Genomic DNA, 12,016 nt, shown 5'->3' on the forward strand with positions numbered 1-12,016 from the left:
ATTATATCTTAAATTAGCATAGTGATTTCAGAGCATTTTATGATAAGACAAATCACTGTATACAAGGTATTAGTATGAATGATTCTCTACTCAATATACATTACAGTGGTGCCTCAACTTACAAATGTCCCTACTTACGACCATTTCAGCCGCAAAATTTTGCTTCTACTTGTGACCGGAGCTTCCACTTACGAACAGAAAAAGGCAAGGAGAAAAGGTGGGAAATTCAAATTACTAACTGTAGGTGGCAATGAGGCTGCTTCTTTGTAGCTTTTTTGCCCCAGCAGTTAGAGAGTGTTTGAGTTTGTTTGCTTTTGGGATTTTTCCCCATTTCCAATGTTCTTGCATGCTTCCCTTGCTTTGTTCTCTTTGCATTTCCAATCTGCTCCATTTGTTTCTGTGCATTTCCGACCTGGCCCGTTTGTTTTCTGTGCATTCCCAATGGGTCTTGCACGCTTGATTGCTGAGTCTTGCAGTGATTTTTTTGGGGGGGTGGTGATTTTTTTCTTCAGCCGGAATGGATTAATTGCATTTCAATGCATTCCTATGGGAAATGGTGCTTCGACTTACGACCATTTCGAGTTACATCCATCTTCTGGAATGGGTTATGGTCGTATGTCAAGGCGCCCATGTATATCAATACTATATATACAAATAGTTAGTTTACTAAAAACTAGCAGCATCCCTGTGAAGTATAATGTCATATTCCAATGTCTTTGTCGTTTTTGATGGAATTCACATTTCCAGATTTCTTATTTTACTATGGCATTAATTGTGAAAAGCAGCACAGGAAAATAGCTGAATTGTTGTGACTTTTCTTTTGCTACAGCAGATCATAAATCCATCTTGTTCTCCACTATTCAGAGAATTTATCACTGCAAGGTATAACCCCTTCATACAACTACTAACAGAATGAAGCCTTCAAAAAACAGCAACTCTGCTTTACGAATGTGGGATACTGCTTTTCCAGCCATTATATCCATGATTCAAATTGCCAGGAAATGGTCCAACATTACACATGCATTGCCAGCAGGAATATTGCACATACATTGCAAGCAAAAAAAAAAAAAAAAGGATGCCAAGCTATACATAGCAAAGACTAGCTTGAATGTTGACAGTACCAATGCCCAGGGTGGGACTTCCTGAATTAATCAATTTCCACTCCCATAATTTGACCAGAACACTCTAGACACCAATGGAGGCAGCTTCCATCAGAACCTACACTCCTATGCAGCTTTGTGAGTCTCAGAAAATCTTGTGACTTCCACAGGGATGGCATGGAGGCACAGATGGTTTGGTTTGTGGGGGGTTCACTCCCATAATTCAACTTCAGCAAATTATGGGAGTGGCAGTCCTTTATTGCCACCCATGCCAATGTCTGCAATCAGGGTAGTCTACAAGATCTTCTCTTGTGTTCATTAGCATTAAAAAAAGACACCAAGCAAGTAAAATCGTAGAACCAGATTCCTTTTTTCCACCAGTTAACCACATCTCACAAAGCAACTGTCATGGCTGTCTTTTGATATCCTATATCCTATCTATCCTTTCATCAATTAGGCATCATTCTACAATAGTTTTACATAGATGTTAAACAGCACAGAAGACAAGATGGAATCCCAAGGAATTCCACAAACCACAAACCAGAGGATACAGCAGTAGTGTCACAGCACCACCTTCTGGCATCTCAGAAAGTGTTTCAGAACTGCAACAAAACATTGTGTCTAAATCTCAGTGTCTAGGAGATAGTCAAGGTATGATAGTTAATAAAAGCTGCTGAAAACTTCAAAGAACTAATATGAGACATGTTCCTTCTCAATTTCCCTGTTACATAATCCAGCAGGGCAATAAAGGTGGGCTCAGTCATCATACTAGAATGGAAAGCAAACTGAAAAGAATATAGATCATAAGCATTATACAGAAATATTAGGATATGTGTCATCAGTACATGTTTGAGTGCTTTACCCAGAATTTTCATGTTGTAATATTAGTAGTAGTGAGATGGATTTTTCCACATGCTTAGCATTTCAGTGAATTAAAAGTTGTTAAAGAATTTGACTATGGTAGTACCAACCCAACATAATTCTTTCTTATATTTAACAATTTGAAAGATTTACATGTTTCAACATAATTATTTTAGCACAGGCTCTTGCAGCCCTTCTATTTAAATGATGCACTCTTTTCCAGTATTTTTCTCCACATTTTGTTTCTGAGAGCATGAGTGACTGTTTTCTGTGTTCCCACAGCTCCTGTCACTAACCATGTCATTAAACATCACATTTTAAATCTTAAGATATATGGTAATTGGCAGCTTAAAATGTTTACCCAACAAACAGATTGAGTTTTGGAAATGTTAAAGTTCTCCATTTTATATAAAATCTAAGTTAGAGAAAAATGTAATTCCATCATCCCTGCCACCTTCCAATCTCCCACCAATTCACATATGAGGCTAACTATATGGTCTGCTGCTGGGATGGGCTCGTTCACTTATTTTTGCTGGAGTAAACCAATCAGCCTGCCCCCAGAACGTTCCTACCTACAACTCTCTGGCCCCTGTTAGATGAGCTCCCATCAATCCATATACACTGTATCTTTTTTGCTTTGACAGTAGTCATGTTAAATCAGAGAAATGAAGGGAGGTCATGCTCCCCAGCACATTACCTGTATCGTAGCTATGGCAATATGCTAAGTTTAGAAGGAGGAAGGGGTCAGAGACAACTTTCTCCATTACACCATGGTTACTTTCTCAGAAACCTTGATAAGTAAATTGGGGGAGGGAGTTTGCAGGGTGGCAAGTGCTGGTGGTTGGTAGCAATTTTAATACACCTTAAGGAGGGGTTATTAGCTGAGAAACCAAAGCCTGCTTCTTAGTGATGTTCTTAGGTATATATTGCAGGAATGAGGATTCCAGTTGTGGGACTCACTGTCAAGCCAGACATAAGTTGCATTAGTAACTTAATTCAGGGTCCCCCCCCCCAAAGATTTGGGTTTGACTTGCAACTCAGAACCCACCCACACCTCTCCCCTTTTTTCTGGGGAAAAGAACTTGTTTTTAATAAGGACTCAGATTTGGGACTTAGTACCAAAGACTTGAACTTGGGACTCAGACTCAAAGACTTGCCAGCATTGGGGTCTGATTTGCCTCAAAATGATTTGCCTCAAAATTCGGATTGTAATTAGCCTTTCTCTTTCCCAGTTTTTGAGAAGAGTTCAGTTTCCCAAACCCAGTTCTGCCCATGAATGTAACAATTTGCCCCATTAGCAATTAGCACTAGTCATTAGCACCTATTTTCCAACGTTTCATAAATGAAAACATGTACATCATATTCTCGTTAAAAAGTTTATTTCCCAAACCTCAACTCCCCCGCCATTATTGAAGGCTGCACTCTATCTGCTGTATGTTGTCCAGTGTTTTTTGGTAACATCCCTTCCCGCCCTATTTTTTGAAAAACAAAGCACAGAAGATACAGTAATTGTTATTTTGCTTACAGATTAAAGTGAAGCATAATGGTCAAACAATATTATCTTTCTTTGAAATTGAGTCTTGACATTGTTTGAATTTGGAAGCCATGTACTGTGTGGAAGTGTTGACGCATATGCACTCTATGCATGTGTGCTAGAGAAAATATGTGTTCACCCTGAACTCATTTCATTTCCAGAAACCCTGGTTGAAGAGTTGCCTCCTTAAAACAACAACTCACACTAAGAATTGTTTAAAGGAATCACTAATACCTCCCCAATAATCAAAAACAGGGAGAGTTTACTGGAAAAGGTTTTGGAACACAAGAACAATTTTACTACTTCAAGTAGGAAGAAGTGGATGTGTATGCTCCCACCTTTCAAAAAAACAACAACCACAAACTGAGAAAGCTGGAAGAAGGAACTCAAGGCTGCCAAAGAATCCAAACATTAATATCTTTTTTTTTCTTCCCTGACTTTTAGACATATCTCTTGTGCCTTGTCTTGCTTTCCTTTCCTTTATAGGAATGGTTCCTCAAATGAATCATAAATCCTTAGAAAGAGATGAACAGTTATCAGGAAAGAAACAGTTTCACCTCAACCCCTCCTAATAAAATACAGTACACAGTGTGTTAGCTACTATGCGTGTTGCTTATCAGGGACTATTTCACAAATGTGAAGACAGATGCAGTTTCATTTACTTTAAGAGTATTTTCAGCTTATCTGATCCATTTGCAGATAAAAAGTCATGAAGCAGCCTTTTTTTGTTATATGTGTTGATTAAAAGACTTTAAACTTAAGGAAATTGCAGTGACTAAAACTGAAAAGCCCTACTCTGTTTTGTACTTGTTTCTGAAGAAAAGAGACATGCAGTTTCTATTGCTGAATCACTATTTAACACCAGCAGTTATACCACACAAACATAAGAAAAAAGCAAACCCCAAATTTTCTTGCCACATTTAGTGAAAGGGTTGAAAGAATGATTATTGTTTTAACTCACCTATACAGACTAGATCCATAAAACCATACATTCCATAGCAGATTTGGAAAAGGAGGTCTTTTCTTTGCCATACTGCGTAGGGACTGAAGGCTGACCACAGAAGCCAAGTTACACTTGCTACCAAGAACAGTGATCCCAAAATTACAGCAATCATCTGCACTTTCTCAACCAGTGTAACAGTAATGCTTTGCCACTAAAAGGAAGAAAAAGTAATGTGGGAGATAACATTTAGAATTACTTTCCAAATCCATTTTGAATACCCATTAAAATTTTGTCACAGCTTGCTTACATCTGTGAGATTTTTCATATTTGCATCTGAACAAATATTTGCAGCGCCCTTTAGTAAATGTGCTTAAACCCAAATAATTTCAAGTAACAGTTTGGGAATGTCACAGAGAAATGAACTCTTGTTTGGAAATGAAAGTTGAAATATTTGGTGCAAAGTTTGTGTCTCTATCAACATTTTTCTAGTATTTGATTATTTCAGAAACATTTATCTAATTATTTTATAGCAATGACTTATTGTAGGCTTGGATCCTGAAGACAATCCTGTCATGAATGAATGAAGTTAAGAAAAAGAACAAAAGAAATATAAACAAATAAAGAAGACAAAAAAAGTCGTGGCACCTTAAAGACTAGCTGCTCTATTTTAATGGGAGCTTTCATGGAAAAGTCCACTTCGTCAGACGTAAGACTGGGACTACATGTTTCTGCCTGATATGCTAGCACAGACTAACGCAGTTGCCTTTTTAAACTATTACTATGGGAAGCATTGGATTTTGCCATTCATAGGATCATTAAAAGTAAATAAATATTGTGTTTTAATGATGTATGGCACCTTTGCATACTCATTGTTTTGTTCTTTAAAATAGTCTTTAAATGTTGTAAGTATCCTTGGGTCCTTTTCTAAGGAGAAAGGTGGGGTAAAAATATTTTAAACAATTAAATATATATATAAAATATCACTGACAAAAAAATTGTCTTCTTACAAGATTAGCTTTCCACATAGTGAACCCAGTCATGAGCTCCACAGATATTTTTATGTATACAGTACATGGTTTTTTCTTAATCTCCAGAGGCAGGACTGCAGCATATCTCAGAGTCTATAAAAGAGGTACAAATGGGGAGGCTCTACTGTTATGTTCTTGCATTCAATTAGGACAAGTATATTAGGATTAGTTGAGATCTAGCCAGTCATGGGCCGAATGGGGAAGAGAATGGGGACTGTTGCACCACAAATTCAACATTGGATGCTACTATATCCCACAGTATTACAATCACCAACCGCAGACCCCTCTATTCCTTGTACACTCTAAGCTGCTGGCATAATAGTGCAGATAATATTCTTGTAATGAGTTTGAATGTGTGTGTATATCTAAAAGAGTGGAGGGATATTTTAAGGATATTACTATATGAATAGTGCCTGTTTGTTGCTTGTGCGTGTGTGGCCAGGGCCTTGCTCCCTGTAATGGGAATTCTAGGATTTAGCCTATTACCTGATTATTTTACCTTCCTCTCCCCACTTTTCTACTTGTGTCATTTTCCATTCAAAATGATTTTTAAAAACACTCTGTAATATGCGCTTCTGTGGCTGAAGTGGAGCCATGAAAGTCACCATCAGGAAAAACAAAGAAGCTGTGTGGTCCATGTACAATAAAGCTGTGTGGTCCATGTATAATACAAAAGCAAGAGCAGATGATTCCTTTGTTATACCACTGATTTAAAAAAATAGTCTTACTCAGGCTGTGCACCAATATATTGTGGATAGTGCAGGAAAAAAAACATGAATAACCCAAAGTCATGACAGATATTCATGCCTGGTTTGTTTCTTAAAAGAGAGTTCAAAAATGCAGGCTGCAAACACAAGTCAGGACTATAGGTTTTCAGAATTATGAAGAACATGTCTGTAAGGATAAAAGAAAATTGTTATAAGGTAATATGAAGGTGGTATTTAACACTGGTAAAACTGAATATAATAAATACAAATGTATTGTCACTATGCTGGAGGTGTAAAAAAGAGAAGGGGACATATATACATATGTGGTGGTCATGTGCAGACAGAGTCTATCCAGAATCACAATGTGGATTTCGAGCTAATAGATCCACCACTGACATAGTATTCTCCCTCACACAGTTGCAGGAGAAATGTAGAGAACAACATCCACTCTTTGTGGCCTTCACAGATCTCACAAAGGCTTTTGATTTGGTTAGCAGGGATGGCCCTTTTAAAATCCTTCCCAAATGGATGTCCACCTCAACTCCTTAACATCATCAGGTTCTTTCATGAGGGAATGAAGGGCACTGTAGTTTTTGATGGCTCAACATCAGATCCCTTTGACATCCAAAGCGGAGTGAAACAGGGCTATGTCCTTGCACTGATCCTGTTTGGGATCTTTTTGCTGTCATGCTGAAGCACGCCTTTGGAACTGCAACAGAAAGTGTCTATCTCTGGACTAGATCAGATGGAAAGCTCTTTAATCTCTCTAGGTTGAGAGCAAAGACCAAAGTCCAACTGAAATGCATGCAGGATTTCCTCTTCACCGATGATGCAGCCATTGTTGCCCACTCTGCTGAAGACCTCCAACAACTCATTGTTTTAGCAAGGCCTGCCAAGACTTTGGACTAACTATCAGCCTGAAGAAAACACAAGTCATGGGTCAGGACATGGACTCACCTCCCTCTATTACCATCTCCATGCAAGAATTGGAGGTTGTTCATGAATTTGTGTACCTTGGCTCAACGATCTCTGACACTCTCTCCCTAGATGTTGAGCTGGATAAACGCATTGGCAAAGCAGCTACCATGTTCTCAAGACTCGCAAAGAGAGTATGGCTCAATAAGAAGCTGACAGCATACACCAAGATCCAGGTCTATAGACCCTGTGTCCTGAGCACACTCCTGTATATCAGTGAGTCCTGGACCCTTCATGCACAGCAGGAGAGGAAGCTGAACACATTCCATACGCATAGTCTCCAATGCATTTTTGGTATCACCTGGCAGGACAAAGTTCCAAATAGAGTAGTCCTAGCTCAAAATGGAATTTTAGCATGTATACATTACTGAAACAGTGACGTCTACATTGGCTTGGGCATGTTGTGAGAATGGCTGATGGTTGGATTCCAAAATATCTGTATGGAGAATTAATGCAGGGAATTGCCCCAGAGGGAGACCACAGCTGTGATACAAGGATATCTGCAAGCAGGATCTGAAGGCCTTAGGAATGGACCTCAACAGATGGGAAACCCTGACATCTGAGCGTTCAGCCTGGAGGCAGGCGGTGCATCACAGCCTCTCCCAATTTGAAGAGAACCTTGTCCAGCAGGCTGAGGCAAAGAGGCAGTCATGAAAGCAGCAAAATCAGGGAGCTGGACAGGGTACAGATTGTATTTGTTTTCAGTGTGGAAGGGATTGTCACTCTTGAATTGGCCTTCTCAGTCACACTAGACGCTGTTCCAAGTCCTCCATACGGAGCACGTTACCATAGTCTCTCGAGATTGAAGGATGCCTAATCTGAATCTGGTCATGTGAACTAAGAAAGCAAGAATGGAAGCAATTTTTTAAAGAAATAAGGGAAATAAGTGGATTAAATATTCAAATATCCCCGTCAATGGCTTTATTGAATTTGGTCAAGAAGGATCAATTGTTGAAAGAAAATAAGGACTTAATAGTAATAATGATTACAGCAGCAAAGTTAATTTTTGCAAGATAACCAACTCAATTTAGAGGAATGGTACAGAGAACTATGGGATATGGCAATTAATCATAATCTGATGTGATATGAAAATAAGAAGAGGCCTATCAAAAATAATGATTTTAAGAAAATATGGAGTGTATTCTTGGAATATGTACTGTATTTTGGAGAGGAAAGGAGTATACACCGAGGGAAAAAACAATGAAGTTTTGGAGAGAAAATGGACTGAATGAAATTTAAAATATTATTAATGCTAGCCCTGATGGTGATGGTGGCACTGGTGTATTATGTAATTGTATTTTACTGTGGTGTTGGGTTTATGTTGTTTAGGTTGGATGTTTGTTTAATAAATTAATTTTTTTAAAGGACTATAGGTTTTCAAACTCCACCCCTGGTGCCCATAGCTTGGCTTCTGTCAAATATTCAACATGTCCCCCTCCCCTATCAGAAAAAAAGACTCAAACCTACATGTTTTCTTTCACTTGCAGCCCCTTACCTACCTGCCCAGTGCCTCAAAGCAGTGGATGTCTGCTTTTACCTTGCTGTTACAGAAATTGCTTTCCTGCACATATGCTTCCCAGTTCTACTGAAACATCATTTCTTCTATAATACAGATACTCATGTATCTTATTTCTACACTGTACTGACAATTTAATTAGCGTATAGGCATGGTAGCAAGTTGGTATTTGAAAACGGTGTCTTCCAGATCTTTATACAAATTACTAAGCTACGGCACCAAAAGGAAGAAGAACACCGGTTGCCTCTGCCTGCAGTATGGCATGGCCATTATTTAAAGATTGGTGGGGACAGAAAGGAAAGAAGGGAGAAAGAATTGCCAGCCTTGAAGCTGTAAGTGGGCATGCATATCGAGCTGACTTACATTGATGCAAACAGCTCCAATGTAGTTTGGATAAAAGGAGTGGAATGTCAGCTAAATTCTATTTCTACTCATTTTCAGGCAAACAGTTCTAGTTGTACAGGATTTAACCTAACACAGAATTTGAAACCAAAGGGATAGCAGGGTTGCTGCTGTCCTCTTGGAACCTGCTGCTGTCCTCTTGGAACCTAGTATCCCCAGTTAACTAGATTGTTCTACCACTGCCACCCCAGCTTTTAAAAATAATATTGCAATTTACAAATTATTTTTAGGGGGAAAGGAATATGGAAACAGACATTGGAAAAGAGATAGAGAAAACAATGACTTCTTGGCCTATGACTGTGGATGAAACACTAAACAGAAGTACAGTAATGTAGGCAAGGCAGATCAAAACGTTTTGCAGTGCTCTGTGGTTTGAACATTCATGAGGTGTGAAAAATAAATAAAAGCCAAAGTATAAAGACAAATCATGAAACCAAAGACAGATAAAGTGTTCTGAGACAGACACTTGTCTGCAGGTCTGCAGATTGTTCCAATGGGACTCCCACTGCTTGTCATACAGAAGAAAACTAGATGTGAATTATTATTTTTTATTTGTAAGTTAAGACTCTTCAAAGCTTATATCGGTATCATTCCCATAGCGGAAGGTTACACTCTGAGGATACATTTAGGAGAAAGAGTGAGGCAGATACAGAAAAAGTACAGAGCTTTAAATTGGCAGCAAATAAATGCAGGGAACACTACTTTTGAGAGTACAACTCCTGGCATCTAGAAAAAGGAACATTCCCAAGTCTGGTAAAACAAAAAACAAAAAAGAAAGAAAGAAAGAAAGAAAGAAAGAAAGAAAGAAAGAAAGAAAGAAAGAAAGAAAGAAAGAAAGAAAGAAAGAAAGAAAGAAAGAAAGAAAGAAAGAAAGAAAGAAAGAAAGAAAGAAAGAAAGAAAGAAAGAAAGAAAGAAAGAGGGAGGGAGGGAGGGAGGGAGGGAGGGAGGAAGAACTGTTTTGATATAAAATTGGCAGATTTGCCTGTTATAGGACTATTTACTTTGCTATGTCAGATATATGTATGCCTATTTGTTAAGGTTAGCTAGAACTTCCACAAGACTATTTTCCTTGCAATATTGGGAAGCAGAACAAAGTAGAGGTAGAACATCTAAAACATTAGAGGTGAAAGCTTACTGAAATAAGTGGTGTTTGCAGCAACCAGCTCTCAGTTGGCCACCATTCAAGCCAACCGTGCTCCTAGAATATCACAATATCAGAAGAGCAATCTAAAGGAAGTATAATGTAGAATATCACCACTAACAGTGCCAAGACCTGTAGTAATGTCAGAATTGATTTTTTTTAAAAGGGGGAAAGGCTCTGCTACTATCACTTTTCAAGATAAGACTAACCCAGCCTCAAATATTTTGAGATTTTATCTCCAAGCCTCTTCAAATCACATCACCACTACTATCTGTAACAAATACTGCCAATAAAACATACATCACCAGTGCTTGCTCATCAAAGTAAATGAAATCTGGTGGTGTTGGCCTTGCAATGTCTCCTCATGTGGAGAACACACAGCACTGGCATTGAGCATAGGATCATTGTTTACTTGAGGAAAAGCTATAAGCCAGTGACACAGCCAAGACAGAGTAAATAACAACCTTAGCAGCTCAGCAGGAAATGGAGGCTTCACACTGGCAGTTTAATGAGGAAATGGAGGTTTCCCAGCAGCAGTTTAATAAGAAACTTAAAATGATGCCTAGACTATGGAATGCCTTCTCCAGTAATGCCACTATGGTTATAGTATGGCTTATCATTCTGCACTGTAAAGTCACTGTAAAATATGACTTTTAAAGAAAAGTTCTGGCTTGAGTTAATTTAATCTGGTGCTGCTACATATTTCCTTTTGGCAGGTGTATATTCTGATTTTTTATCCTTAAACATTTACTATAAGTGCAAATATAAAACATTCAAATATTTATCTAAGTGTAATTTTAATAAATCTAAATATATAAACAGTAAAAATGTACTTAAGATTTTAATGGTTGAAATGCTATTGCTTAGTGCAGTAAGTCACAATCAAAGTAATCTTATTGAATCAATTGAACTTTCAAAGGAGCTAAGTCATAAAGTCCCTACTGATTCAATGGACCTACTTTAGTTGCAATCTATGATGCTAAGCAACAGGATTTCAGCCATTGCATTAATGTTTTGTACTTTAAACTGATACAAAGGTCTCTACTGGAAAGGTAGAACATAAATATTTAAGAAATAAACATGAAAGTATAGCAAGAGTCTGGAGGTTACAAAGTGGTGAGGACCTCACTGGATCAGCAGCTAGCATCATCATAGCTGCTCCAGAATAGCTATAACTTACTCCCTTGGAGGTCTTTGGGGAATCAATGAGGACTTCACAAAGATTGTACAGCACTACAGTGACATGCTCACTGAAAATCAGTCTGCTCTATGGGTGTCCACAGGGAAGCAGAAATGTGGAAGTAAGGCCCCTCTGGTGAATCCATAAATCATATTACAAATGCTGATTAGCAGTCATGAGAATTACATGTCAAAAGCAGAGTATTAGTTTCAGTTTCCTTTTCTGGTCTGTAACCTCAAAAAACATTTTCAAGACATCAGCAATCAAAGCATTGATGTCAAAATTTCACAGCAGGAGATTCTGGCAAAGCACCATTTACTGAGGGACAGTTTGATTCAAACTTCCATGTGATTGTAATTGAAATCTGCCTCAATCTTCAAAGGAAATCTGACTCGGTTAAGCAAGAGCATCTCTGGTGGCCATTTACACTGCGGCTGGGTGAAAGCAAATATTTGCCACTTTGAATGGAGCATGTTAACTTTAATCAGCTCCCACACATTCAGACGATGATTAAAAGAACCATACATGAACTGACAATGGCAAACGTACTGAAGAGGCTGTAGCATATGCTATAATAATCATCATCATGTGCCATCAAGTCAGTTCTGATTTATGTCAACCCTTTTCA

General features: G+C 38.3%; 1 protein-coding gene across 2 annotated transcripts in view; it reads right to left on the reverse strand.

The window, feature by feature from the left end:
- The window catches only part of MARCHF11 (membrane associated ring-CH-type finger 11), a 39,924-nt gene that overhangs the window by 4,905 nt on the left and 23,003 nt on the right, over positions 1–12,016 (reverse strand). Inside the window, exons 3-4 of one of the 2 annotated variants that reach the window (XM_078391708.1) lie at positions 4,457–4,649; positions 226–3,433 (exon numbers count right to left, since the gene is read on the reverse strand). In XM_078391708.1, coding sequence (XP_078247834.1) covers positions 3,339–3,433; positions 4,457–4,649 — 288 coding nt within the window. In that variant the 3' untranslated portion in view covers positions 226–3,338. Of the gene's footprint in view, positions 1–225; positions 3,434–4,456; positions 4,650–12,016 lie in introns of those variants that run through there. The other variant, XM_072998505.2, reaches the window with a different exon arrangement.

The sequence above is a fragment of the Pogona vitticeps genome, chromosome 4 (genome assembly GCF_051106095.1).
Source record: "Pogona vitticeps strain Pit_001003342236 chromosome 4, PviZW2.1, whole genome shotgun sequence".
NCBI lineage: Eukaryota > Metazoa > Chordata > Lepidosauria > Squamata > Agamidae > Pogona > Pogona vitticeps.